Source organism: Gavialis gangeticus, unplaced genomic scaffold (assembly GCF_001723915.1).
Source record: "Gavialis gangeticus isolate Ggan-Ray unplaced genomic scaffold, GavGan_comp1, whole genome shotgun sequence".
In the NCBI taxonomy this organism is placed as follows: Eukaryota; Metazoa; Chordata; order Crocodylia; family Gavialidae; genus Gavialis; species Gavialis gangeticus.
The window spans coordinates 10,652,622-10,666,526 of record NW_017729013.1 but is presented as its reverse complement, the minus strand read 5'-3'; the positions used below and the strand labels follow the sequence as shown (position 1 = coordinate 10,666,526).

General features: G+C 46.3%; 1 protein-coding gene across 6 annotated transcripts in view; it reads left to right on the top strand.

The window, feature by feature from the left end:
• AP2B1 (adaptor related protein complex 2 beta 1 subunit) overlaps window positions 1–13,905 on the top strand; it is a 164,763-nt gene that overhangs the window by 39,071 nt on the left and 111,787 nt on the right. For all 6 annotated transcript variants that reach the window (XM_019511515.1, XM_019511514.1, XM_019511513.1 and 3 more), the window contains 4 exons: window positions 4,612–4,802; window positions 7,692–7,913; window positions 8,507–8,627; window positions 10,685–10,780. In XM_019511515.1, coding sequence (XP_019367060.1) covers window positions 4,612–4,802; window positions 7,692–7,913; window positions 8,507–8,627; window positions 10,685–10,780 — 630 coding nt within the window. The remainder of the gene's footprint in view (window positions 1–4,611; window positions 4,803–7,691; window positions 7,914–8,506; window positions 8,628–10,684; window positions 10,781–13,905) is intronic.

Here is a 13,905-nt window from a genome sequence, read left to right as displayed (position 1 = left end):
ACAAGGAACAAAGAAACATAGAGAAAAGTATCTATTTTCGCTACACCCGGAGCAGGGAACAGTGGAGCTGTGCGGAGAAGGTGATTGCCTCATGCTGCAAACGGCGGTATACGCAGCAGGCACGTCACCAAGGCAGCATGGGGCGAGCACCTTCTCTGCACGGCCCTGCTGTTCTCTGCTTCCCTGCTCCTGAGCCTCTGGAGCCTGGCGGGCATGACCCGGTGCAGCAGGGGAGCTCATAGCCTATCCGTGCAGCCCTGCTGTTCCCAGCCATGCTGTGTCATGCCTGCTGGGCTGGAGAGGCACCTGGGGCAGGGAAGCAAGGTGGCAGGGAATGGTGGCTGCTTGTCCTGTGCTGTCCTGGGGACGCATCTCCTATGCCTGCTGCTCTTTGAGGAGTGCAGCCCCGGACCACAGGAGGCGCGTGGCCAGGGCAGTGGGTTGCGGGGTGTTGGGACCAGGCAGGGAGAGGAGCTGAGCTGTGCTGGGCCCAGGATCGGGCCTAGGGCCCACTGCACCCATGTGTCTCCCCCTTCCCTTTGGAAGTGTGTGTGGTAGTGGGGAGCTGGCCCTTCTTTTCCCCCCGACGAGCCACCAGAGGCTCTGCCCTTCTCTCTGCTGGGGCCCTGCAGCTGCACACTGTGGCCCTGGGCTCCAAGCATCCCCCAGCTGGACAGCAGCCCCAGCCCTGCCCAGCTCCCTCCCTACTGGGGCCTCAATCCCCCTCTTCCTCTGCCCCCCACCCCACTTACCTGCCAGAGCTGCCCTCAAAACTACTTGGGGCCATGTGCATGTACTGTACGTGGACTGTAGCACCCCCTATCTCACTGCCTTCCTTCCACTTCTTCCCAGCTCCCTGCAAGCTAGAATTCTGCCAGCCTGCCCATTGCCAGCCGATTTCCCATAAGATCAGATTTTTCTCGCACAAAGCAAATTTCTGGTATAAATAAGGTTATTGCATATAAGCGAATTCACACAAAATGAATTTGCATAAAGAGAGACCCAAGGGTATTGAACACAGAAGGCATTAATTATAATTAGTTAACTTGAGCTGGTCATTTCGGGGTGCTGTGACTTTCAGGATTTTAAAATAGAAGATGTCTTTCTCTCCCATGTCATTTTTATTCATTTTTAAAAAAATTTCCAGATCAGTTTCTCAACTTCGAATGAACTAGTTATTGAAATGAACTGGATGGATAAATTGAAACAAAGAATATTCTTGATCTGCTCCTGTAAAAGAGACTACCACTGTCAACTTGGTTTAGCACTTTAGCAACCTGAAAAATGTGGTAGTTTTTCTCATCAGTCTCCTTGTTGCAAGCTTTTTATAAGTTGTTAAATCAGAGCAGTGCTAGAAGTCAGGATTGAGAGCCCTTTCTTTGGTTTTGTGGCAGGAGGATCATTCAAGAAATTAAATTATTAGTGACTTCTGCTAATTCATTGGTATAATTTTTTCTTAAAACTTACATGACTTCACGGCCACATGCTTTGGTTTCATTTTGAATGACTATCCTAGATATCTATGTCATCTTCAGATGATAGCTTTGGAGATGAGGAGCAACTGAACTTGCTTGGAATTGTTTATAAGTTCATTCTGTTTAATGCTTGCTTTCTGTTGTCTGGGGTTATCTGTGTTGTCTTGCTTTTGTCTTCATCAGGCATTATTGCTGTATTGTTAAAGTGTTGAAGTTGCAGGAACTACGATGCCGGCAAAAGTCACAGCCAGGAGATCTCAGCACCAATTTTGTTTTTAAAAAATGACCACAGGCTCAGTTCAGTGGTAAAGATTGGACCAGGTTTATTGTCTACCAGCACAGTCCTAACATGTTTTGACCTAACAAGTACATCAGCTAAGGCATTTGTACCTGTGACAAAGTAGTTGGTACAGCCCCACACAGGTTCCCCCAGGCCACTACAAAATTCCCTTGCTTTCCAAATTCTCTTTTTATACAGTTATCAAAACAAATTATATATGTTGAAAGTCTCAAGCCATCTTGTACTGTGGGCTTATTTCACATTCTGACCTGGGTGTATGATTCTGGTACTGAACTATCTTACCTTGTACCATCATCTCCCACTCCCATCTCTTGGTAGGAATGCACATCTGGCTCACATAACAAATTTTGTTTATGTGAGAAGTTCATACGTTGGTCAGGTTTGGTGACGAGGCCTATTCTGGCCAATGCTTTAGCAAAGCCTTTGTGTGAGCAGCATATATTGATCAATGCCCCATCAAGGCCTTCACTTTCAAAGGCCTGGAGATATCTGTCTATACCATTGGTGGATTTACAACTCCTGTCTCCATATAGTAAGATGGAAATAATATTTGAATTAAATATTTGCATTTTGGTCTTTGAATAGTAGATTTCAGTGATCAAATCTTGAAGCTGGTTAATGTAATGCTGCCTTGCCAACTTTTATGACTTCTTATTTTCTTCTGATTATTCCCATAGGTTTGTATGTTACTGCCAAGGTAGGATGACTGTCCTCCTTTGTATTCTCTTAGCCTTCTAATAAAATGCTTCAGTTGTGAGTTGCTGAGCTTCTTAGTAACAGGTTTCTTTTCCGGCCGAATCAGTAAATGGTCTTTTGGCCTCTGCTTACATTTTGGTTGAGCTGTTACCAAGAGAGAACTCTTGTCAGCATAATCTAAATCTTTTTGCAAACTATTTGTGCTGTGTTAGAGCAGCTATGTTCTTATTGCAGTAAAGCCAGTGGCACCACCTAATAGGGGAGGTGTCACCAGTATGTGAGTGAGTGAGGATTTTTCTGAAATCTGGTTTTACTTAACTGCATGTTCTGTTGGTATGTACACCTTTGACAATGTTAATTATTTTGTTGACGTAGCACTTCAAGACATTCCCACATGAATAGCAATGAAAATCACCAAAAGCTTCTTTTAAAAATGATTAACTTCTTTAGTTTTCACTGTTTAGCTATCCAGTCATCTTGTTGATCATTCTCAGAATGAAAATCTACTTGATATGTAATCTACAGACTTGGAAGCGAGCCTGCTTTGCCACAACTGTTTCCCCTTTATTCTGCTTAGGATAATGCTGTAGAAGACTGGCCAGTTGCTTAGAAAAGTTCAGCACCTCACCAGTTGCTTAGATGCCTTTTCTTTGCTGTTTTGATATTGTCTGTTCCTGATCTCAAATTATGTTGAAAAATGTGGTAGTCTTTCTCATCAGTCTCCTCGTCTCAAGCCTTTTATAAGTCCCCAGCTTTTCATTAAATCAGAGTAGTGTTGGAAGTCAGGATTGAGAGTCCTTTCTTTGGTTTTGTGGCAGGAGGATCATTAAAGAAATGAAATTATTTTTCCCCAGTAGAGGCTAAGGAAGCTGGGCTTATTTAGTCTAGAAAAGAGAAGACTGAGGGAGGATTTTATAGCAGCCTTCAGCTACCTGATGGGTGGTTCCAAAAAGGATGGAGCTGGAGTGTTTTCAGTGGTAGCAGATGACAAACAAGGAGCAATGGTCTCAAGTTGCAGAAAGGGAAATTTAGGTAGTGGTAGTTTTGAGGGAGTTTTACTCATCAGTCTCCTCATCACAGATTTTCTATAAGTCCCCATCTTTTCATTAAATCAGAGCAGTGCTCATGAAGAGGGTAGTAAAGCACTGGAACAGGCTACCTAGAGAGGCTGTAGAATATCCATCCTTGTCTAGGACCTGGCTAGACAAAGCCTTGGCTGGGATGATCTAGTTAGAGATGGTCCTCCTTTGAGCAGGGGGTTGGACTAAATTACCTCCTGAGGTCCCTTCCAACCCTAATTTTCTCTAATTTTTGTTGCAGTTGCAAGTGTATTTACAGCACCTAGATCCCCTAAAGATATCAATACGCAGACAATAGTATTGGGGACATTCTGGAATCAGGTGTGACTTTGTCTGTTAAAAAGTCAGTAGGGAGACTTGGTGGCTTCAGAAGCTGCCTGTTGCCTTTCAAACTGAATTATGCATATCAATATGGGAATCAGTGGTTTTATGATGAGGACTGTTTTCTTAAACATTTTTCATTAGTGGGGAGAGTGACCTTTATGGAAGTTAAGGCCAGGAAGAGCTTCATAACCTGAGTAGATATTTGATACCTGGAGTTGGTTGAAATATTTTGTCTATTTTACTTGTTCCAGCTGTGTACTTTGTGTTGCCACCTCTTTTTGCCTGACATGGCCAAAAGTAGCATCACAAAAGGCAGTATTGCTGAAAGGACTCCATTCCTTTGGACAACACCAATTGGCCACACCTATAGCCAATTTAGGACTTTACCCTCTTTTTAAAATATTTTTACTACAGTTTTTCTCCCAGCACCATCTGCTGCTGCAGTCTCTTTATGCTCCCCTGGTATATTGGCAGCTGCCTCCCAATGGCACTGCTGATGTTCTCTTTCTCTTCCTCCCTCAGAGACCAAAAGCATTTTAGCAAGGACTCTCCATGCTTTTGGCAGACAGTGAAGAACAAATTGCAAGTTCTCAGGCTACTTTGGGTCCCCCATGAGCTAAACCAGATAGTGCCATCAGCCCCAATTCTCAACCTGTGCTAAGCCCCCAGATCCCAGCTATACACCCCAGTATGAGTGACACACAGACAATGAATTGTTCTCATCTCTCTCTCCCAGGTGGTGGCGAATGCTGTGGCTGCCTTGTCTGAGATCAGCGAATCGCATCCTAATAGTAACCTGCTGGACCTGAACCCACAGAACATTAACAAATTGCTAACTGCTCTAAATGAATGCACCGAATGGGGCCAGATCTTCATTCTGGACTGTCTGTCCAACTATAACCCCAAGGATGATCGTGAGGCTCAGAGGTATGCTAAGTCATACCCTTTACATGCAGCTAATGGCCACATATCTATGCTGCCTCCATGTCACATCTGGCACCCCTGCTGAGAAGTGTATCTTGGTTGCTCACCCTTGCTCAGCATGAGTCAAATCCAAAAAGGGGGCAGGGTAGAAGATTTAGAGCAACCCTAAGCACACACTTTGGCACCGCTCTCAACTGCTCTTTCTTTAGCATGCTCCTTGTTGGATGCTCAGGGTTGTGCTAAGGCCTCTTCTCTGGCATTTAACTGGACTAACATGGGGCAGTGCAAAACAAGCCCAGTGTCCCATCTCTTTGAGGCTGTATGGGCAGGCTTGATAAAACAGGTTTATACAGGCTTTGAATGGCAGAAATATATTTCACATAAAGTACTTCAAAGGCACAGGTGTTTGGTATTGCAGGCATCTGCTAGGACCAGTTACCAAGCTGCATAGGCCTAGCCTCTCCCATCAGGCCATTACTGGTTCTTTGTATTTTCCTTAAGGAGCTGGACATGGTAATCCCTCATCCCAGCAATGGATTAGTGGAGACCAGCCCTATTGTAACAACTGGCCAATGCACTTTACACAATACAAAAGTTTTAGTATTGTTCCTTAAAAGAAAAAAAAAGATTTTTGCTTTGTTTTCCTAGTTTGTATGCCACGAAAGCCCTGGAAAGTGTTTTAAAAACAACTTATTTTTTATGTTGTGTCAGTTTTTTTTATAAACTGGAAGTTCTTATGACTAGAAAACTAAGCTAATATCACAGGGCAGGAAATAAACCTGAGGAATGACAACTAGGAAGGGATCTTTGTCATGTGTTTAAAACTCTCTCTTTGGTTCATACCTATAACTTCAGTGCACAACAGAGAATAAAAGGAGTTTGTGCTAGATTCAGCACCATCAGTTCTGGTTAAGATCACAGTTAACACTCCTTGAAACCTCCCTTTTGGTTCTCTGGCAAACCACGGAAAGGTCAGGCTCTGTCTCTGATATTTGAAGGGTGGGAGGAAAAGGTTGGGGGCAGAGCATAAAGTCAAAAAGCTACAATTGTTTCTTCTTAAAGCAATGAGAAAGGATGAAGGCCTGTGTTTTTAAAATTCCATGCAGGCACATTTTGACTTGCTAGGTTTTATTCAGTGGCTGTGTTTTTGCAGCAGAACAGATAATTCCATCTTAAATTTTGCTGGTTTCTTCTTTATACAGATGTTCTAATATCTCCTGTGCCTGGGCCCAAACTCAAGCTCTTAATTATCTCTAAAACCCCACAAAGATCTCCAAGACACTATGCTTGAGTTACCTTGGCTGCACCAGAATGGGGCTGTTGGTTTTAAATCCTTTGAAAGGCAGTGTTTGAAAATGGGTGCAACATGTTTGTTGCACCTTTCTGTGGAGCTTGACTCTTGACTCCTTAGTTCAGAGTTGCTGGGTAGCCCTGGCTTCTTGAATCCTGCCTGGTTTCTGATAAGATCATTCCTTCTTATACAAGTTTCCCTCGATTTATGCAGTACATGTGTTCCTGGAAAACTGGGCATAAATTGAATTTGCATAAAGGGAACCCAGTTTACAATCTAAGAAATAGGGATACATTCTGACAGCAGTGAGGGAGGAAGGGAGTAAGGCTGGGACTAGGGAAAGGGTGGGGGGAGGGTCATGGTGTAACCCGTCGGCCACTCCTGGGAGCAAAGAAGAGGCAACTGAGTAGATGCAGGATGCAGGGGGGGCATGGCGCAGCTTTTGCTGCTATGCACACCCCAGGAGGGCTGTGGGCTGGGGGGCTGTGCCAGGCTCTTTCCAGGGGACACATGCCCCTGGATCTGGGCATGGGAGGAGGGCAGGCTGCTGCTGCAGGCTGGAGCTGGTGACGGCCCTACGCTCTTCCGAGTGCTTGGTGGCAGCACTGGAAGGGCAGGTTGGGGGGGGGGCGCTATGGTGAATTTTGGGGTGGCAGCAGCTCCCCTCCCAGCGCCATTGAACTCCAGGAAGAGCCCAGTGTTGCTGCCGGCCCCCCCATCCCATGCCCTGCACCCACTTACAGTTCCCTCCACTTTGCTCCCTGCTGCAGCCCCAGGCCTCTGCTTCTCCCACTAGCCCCATCCCCTGCTGCAGCCAGCCCAGCAGTAGCCAGCACCAGCTGCCTGCAGCTGCTGGGCTGCACCATGCCTCAAACCCCCCGGGGCTCCGCTTCTCCCCACTAACCCCAACACCTGCTGCAGTAGCCCCGGAGCAGCCAGCACCACCTGTCTCCACCGTGGCATGGCACAGTCCAAGAGCTGGGTTGAGTGGGGACAAGCGGAGCCCTGGAGGGTTCAGGGCACAGTGCAGCCCAGTGGCTGCAGGCAGCTGGTGTTGACTGCTCCCAGAACAGCGGCAGCAGGGGCTGGGGTGAGTGGGGCCTTAGCCCCACAGCCCTTTCCCCTCCCCCCACAGACTTACTTGCTGGGGGGGGGTGGGCAGTGCCTATGCTGATCGCATAAGAGTGAATTTACCTCACATATAGTGAATTTTGGGTATAAAAAGGGTCATTGCATAAGAGCTAATTTGCATATACAGAACCCGCATAAATCGAGGGAAACTTGTATAGCACTTTGCTTCCATAGATTTCCAGGAGTTTTATGAAGAAGGTTGGTATCATTTCCATTTATGGGGATAAATGCTGAGTGGAAAGTCTTGGAAATGTGTACAGTGACACTTCCTTGTTCAGTTCCTTCTGTGTTCAGGAAAACAAGACTTGGATGTTCTTTGTAAATTTGCACCATTGCATGAAACAAACACCTGACTTCAGCAGTTTCTCTTTTGAACAGAAACAACTTTGTGTCCTCAGTTCAGGTGAAGTCTTATGGAAGGAGTTCTGAAATAATCTTAAAAAAAAAAATTTCTTGCATTTCTTTTTTAGCATTTGCGAGAGAGTGACTCCACGGCTGTCTCATGCCAACTCGGCAGTGGTGCTCTCTGCAGTGAAAGTCTTGATGAAGTTCCTAGAGCTCTTACCCAAGGACTCAGACTACTACAACATGCTGCTAAAGAAACTAGCTCCTCCACTTGTAACCCTGCTGTCAGGAGAGCCTGAAGTTCAGTATGTTGCTCTGAGGAATATCAACTTAATTGTGCAGAAAAGGTAAAGGCTGGAGTGCTGCCCTCCTTGGGTGCAATGAAAGGGTGCTGGTTGATATGTACAAGCTTACTTGGAAGACTTAAGTTCTAGATGCATCTGTGAGGAAATGGTTGACTAGTTGTCACAACAGTATTCAGCCAGTAAGACTTTTTTTTAGTTTTTCTTTTTTTTAAGTGGATGATCTAGGACACTATTATTTTCTTCCTTTCCCTGTCATAGTGACAGCCAGAAGGACCCTTCCCTCCATGCAGTAAAGTAAAGAATCTAAACCAATAGAAGGGATTGATGAACATGGAGCTCTGCTGAATTAAAGGGCATGTGATTGGTCTCTTTTAAGCCAGTCCATTCTTGTGTACTCTTCAAATAGGTGGTGGCAGCTTCAACTCTACATTTTGAAAGCATCGCTCTGCCGCTAGAGCCTTGTGATTTCTTTTTAAACAACTGTTCTTACATCTGTTTGCAAATCTGTGCTAAACTGTTATCAGTGAATTCCCAGCAAAAGCTGAAGTTGATTTAAAAACTAAACTACTTGTATTTGAAATAGGAAGCTGTTTAATTTTCAGGCTTGGGTTGATTCTGTTGCACGTGTTCTCCAGGCCTGAGATCTTGAAGCAAGAAATCAAGGTGTTCTTTGTGAAGTACAATGACCCCATTTATGTCAAACTGGAAAAGCTGGACATCATGATCCGCCTGGCCTCTCAAGCAAACATCGCCCAGGTCAGCTTCTTAAAGTGCTCTTAGCCCTGCATGCATCCTAGGGATGGCAAACAATGTGAGGGAGGATTTATGTACAAATTTATACCTCCTTAAAGTGTTTTCAACCACTGTGCAAGAAGTGACAGCAAATCAGTGCTCCCTTCAGCACAGTATATTGTTTAATTATTTAGAAGCAGGAGCAGCACATCTGTTAAGTGGGTTTTACATTTTTGTAGTTGGGTCTCAGCAGAGCTGGGGTTAGAATTTAGGAAACTTGACTGTTCATGCTGTGCATCTTCTCTGTCCTGTTACTACATTGCTGAAATGCCATGGTTTGTCCATTCTCTTTGGTGATATTTGTGAGCTCAAAGTGCCAGTCTGCATGAGAGAGCTTTAAGAGCAGCAAGCAAAGAGAAAGCAGGCACAAATTCTCCAGACAAATGTTTTTCTTCTTTCTTGCAATGCCTTTGTGATGTAACCAATTCACATCAGCTCTTTCATACATATGGAACATATGAGAAACAAGAATATAAGTGCCCTGCTGGGTCAGACCACAGATCCATCGAGCTCAGTATCTTGTCCCTCTCAGTAACAAAGTAAATTCTGAAGGGAAGAGTTTAAGCAGGACATACAATATCTCAAATGATGCCTCCCCTGCGCCCCTCTCTTCACTGCTCCCAGCATTCAGAGTCCTAGGTTGTCTTAACATTAAATTTGTACTCTATTGCATTAATACCCGCTGAGGGACCTATCCACCATGAATTTGCCCAATCCCCTTTTGAACCTGGTTAAATTATCAGCTTCCAAATGAGGAGGAGCAGATGAGTTTGAAGTAGTAATAATATAAAATAACACATCCCATTTGTATTTTAAATGTCTCTAGAACTAAAAAAAAAAAAAAAACCCAAAATTTTCCCAAGAAAGAATTGCTTCTCTTAAGCAAAGTGTCCTAGAACCTTCATGCAGCTACCCCCAAGGACTGCTGTTGTGCCCCAGAATGCATGCATCTCCATGCAGCAGACTGATAGGCCAGGGGTGTGCAAAACGGTAGCTCCGGCTGGCAGCTGGACTCCATTTCCTAGCAGCCCCCTGCCCACGTGGCTTGGGCTGATCTCCATGGAGACCCCAGCCGCAGCTCGCTGTGATACCAGGGCTGCGGTTGCCATGGAGACCAGCCCCAGCTGCACTGGTGGGGCGTGTGGCAGGGCAGGGGGCTGCCCCGGTGTCACTGGGATCTTGCAGCGGGGACAGCTTGGTCAGGGCCAGGGCAGAGCTGCAGTCTGCAGCCTGCATGTTCTTGGCAGCCGTGTATAGGCAGCAGAACATGCCTCAGCCCTCGCTCAGGACCACGCTGTCACCGCTGCAAGGAGCCAGGGCAGAGCCGCGATGCGCTGCCTGCGTGCTCCTGCCCAGCGGGCAGTCTGCAGATCACAGCTCTGCCCTGGCCCCAACCAAGCTGCCCTGTCACAAAATCCCAGCGGCTCCAGAGCAGCCCCCTGCCATGTGCCCTGCCAGTGCAGCTGGGGCTGGTCTTCATGTGGCCAGGGGCTGCTGGGAAATGGACTCCACAGCCAGCTGGACTTTGCCCACCTCTGTGATAAGCCTGTAAAGGAATGGACAGCACTAGCTCCCTTCTCCCCTTTTTCTCCTATGCTCTCTGTTGATGCTTCTAAATCAAGGATGGATTGTGCTTCCAAGTTGGTCAAGGAAATTTGAAAATAGGTCAGACTGTGTCATTCTTCTTTCACCCACTGGTCCCACTGTGAGGTTGATCTTGCTGCTTCATTCTAGGCAGCCCTTCTCTAGGTGGAGTTTAGAGTTTGAATCTAGAGGCTGCTCCTGGAGTTTAAGGACTATATTCATTTAATACGTGCACCTACAGTCATGGAGAGGACATTTTAGATTAAGTTTAAATATAAAACTTGAATTGCATTTACTGCACTCTCTGCCATGGGGACACTATAGCTCCACTTACAGTCTAATAACCAAGTTTGGTTAGAAGTGAAAGAGCCATTGGAAATGTTACTCTTCACTCCCTGACCCAAACAACTCAGGTTTTTTGTGATGCTGCCCAACAGGTTCTGGCAGAACTCAAGGAATATGCTACTGAGGTGGATGTTGACTTTGTCCGTAAGGCTGTGCGAGCAATTGGACGATGTGCCATCAAGGTTGAGGTAAGTATTTGGCATTTGTTTCTAGACTGTGCTATGACATGACAATTTTTAAGATCTATGGCAATGCTGTTGGATTTTCCTCCTCTACCCTGCATGGTGGGGAAGGCTCCTGATCCCTGTCTTAAAGATTAAATGACTTGCTCGTTGTTATATGTGGGTCTGTGTCAGAGTCTGAGATGGAATGTGAAAATCGTGAATCTCAATTCAGTGCCTTAGAGGGGATGGTCTTATGATTCTCTTTGATCTTGAGGTTGTGCCAGACGCTTAGCTGATATAAATTGTCATCACTCCACTGGCTTCAGTAGAACAATAACAATTATCCACAATGGCTGTAAGCTGGCATTTGGGGAAGGGAGAAGAGAGACTGTGTTTATTGTATAAAAAAGCAGAAAAATATTTCTCTCTAAAATGGCTGATGGCCCTGTGGCAGGAAGCCACCTTTGTTTCTCCCCAAAATCTCTGTGCTGTGACAATTTGATTAGTATGGGCTCAGCAGAGGAGACACGCCTTTACCCTATCTCTTTAGGTAACCTGAGCTGGCTACATTCCTGAGGGAGGGGGAAACCTGTTTCCTCTGCTTACCTGACTGGTATCAGCTACCTGAGTGAGGGGCATCTACCTGGTGGGCTAGAGTCTGCTCGGCAACTAGTGATGCATTTCAAATTGGTTGGCCGACAGCCAACAGGTGCTGGCCTCCATTGGACCAGGTGAATGAGGTCACAGGGGCTATATAAGTTAAGACTGCCCAGGAGGAGGGGGCAGCAGCCATGTGGGGGACTCAGACTTAGAGAGGAGCTTTGCCATCTGAAACTGGCTCTCTCCCCCATAACTCATGAGCTAGGAACTGCTTGCCTCCAGAGGGAATCTCCAACTGCCTCCGGATGATGCTTGTGAGTAAGCTACTCGAGATCTGGTTAGATATATAGCTGGCAGTAACTCAGATGCGTGATCAAAAGGCTACCTCAGCCAGGCTGTTTTGCTCTATGGGACTTCTATGATATTGCTCTATCTTGCACCCTATTTTCACCCTATCCCTGTAACCAATAAAGTTCTCCTTTGTGACCAGTGTAGGAGAGTTATTGAGGGGTGGGTCTAAATTATGCTTAAGATGCCCCTTAGGTGTGCGGACTAAGGGAGACTTTCCTTTTTGGCCCCCGATTTGGGGTGTCGGGATACCCCCCCTTGTGAAGGGCCCCAGGGGTCACAGTGGAACGGGGTGGCAATTGGAACACTGACGAACAGGTTGGGATTAATGGCAGCGGAGTTCTGAGCAGCACAGAGGCATGTTTGTTTCTCAAACAAAGTGGAATTTATTTAACTTACACTTGGTGGAGCGTAGGCACGGTAGTTCTTCGGTTACAGTAAAGAACGGATGAACGAACAACCAACAAGGGGGTCTGTTGGCCCACGAGGTTCCCCAACAGGCCCTTGCGTTCTACCCCTGGTGCCGAAGCCCGGGATAGGTGCGGCTGCCTGTTGGTTAAGTCTTAGGGCTGGTCAACAGCTCATAACGGGGTGAACTCACAAAACGAACAGTAACGGAACTGTAAGTCATTGAGAGGAACGAAGTATAGTGCTGGTCATGAAGATAGCCGAGGTCAGAAGCCGGAGTGTGATACAACAGGAGTGTGTTCGAAGTTGGTGAGGATGAGATGAATCGTAGTCAGAAAGCGAAGCCGGGGTCGATAGTCAGGTAAGCAAAACTTAGAGTTCGTAGGATAATCAAAAGCCGAGGTCGGAGTCGAGCCAAACAGTCCAAGAGCCGAAGGATCAAAATATCAAACATGACGCACGATCGGAGGTAAAGACGTATCGTGAGCTCACAGAAAGGGAGAGAGATCAATAGGCCCAGGAGCCTGGCTGAGAGACAGTCCCTGGAACACCAGCTTCTGTCTCCAGCAAACGTGATCTCTCCCCGAGGGAGAGGCTCACTAAACTTATAAAGCAGTCCTATAGCCAATCGGGCTGCTTGGCTGACCGAACTTTCTAGAGGGATTACCTCATTTCAATCATATGTTGGGCATGCGTGGTAACAAGCTCTCAGCAGCAACTGCGCCTGCGCTCCTCTGAAAGTAGGTCAGGCTTGAGTGACAGGCCTGCAGGTCAGGAAGGGGGCACATGTTGGGCCTGTTACCATGGCGCATGCTCATACCAACGAATCCAACTCCTGTATTGTGAGCATACATGTAAATTTTCCATGACATGGGGAAATGCCCCAAGTGCCTGTACTGGGTTGAGTACCCATAGGACAATTAGGCCTGTGTTTCCCCAAGGACACAGGGCCGAGACAGTCCCTTCTTGGGGTGGTGGCAGCTTATGTTACCCCCAGGCTAGCGAGTGTGCTCCAGGAAGGGGGACAGCCAGACGTGAGGCACCCCTAGGGAGGCACTCGGAGCCTGGAAGGTGGTCGGGCGCAGGGAGGTGGATGGCTCCACGCAGGACCGCCCCAGGACCCAGATGCATTTGAATAAGAGCTTAAAGAAGTTCTGAAGATTTGTTATTTTTCAGTATTCAGATTTGAAGTCTCCCATCCCCATCCCACCCCTTAGACCATTTAGTGTTCAGATCATTTAGTGTTAAAGGTTTGTAAAACTTCCAAATTTATTTCAGTGTTCAAGATTCCTTTTCAGTTTAAAGGCAGAAACTATTTTCAAAGGAAAACAGTAGGCAATATATGAGTTTACTGATTTTAGGCAAACTTGTACTTCTGAAGGGTCGGACAGATCTATGAAGAGAGCAGGGACTTGTGGTGTAAAGTCCTGGCTTGTTAAGCCACTGTAGATAACTCATGCAAAGTACTATGTGGATACTTATGCTTTAAGTTAAATCAAACTTGTTTAAATTTAGCTCAAGTCCCTGTTGACTTTGGGAGCAGATTTAAGCGAACCCAAAACAAACCTTCCTTAAACTAAAGTGTCCACACACAGACTTGCACCATTTATTTTCTTCTAGGGGATATGGTCCATTTGCTGCCTCCTGCCTTGCTGCCACCTAGTTCCTCTGGTCTGAATAGATTTTGGTTGCAGATTTTTACTTCTATGGACTTCCCACCACATGTCGGAGTCAACAGAGGAGGTGACCTCCTGCCAGCCCATTTGCATTTCTAATTTTGGTGGATCTTTTCT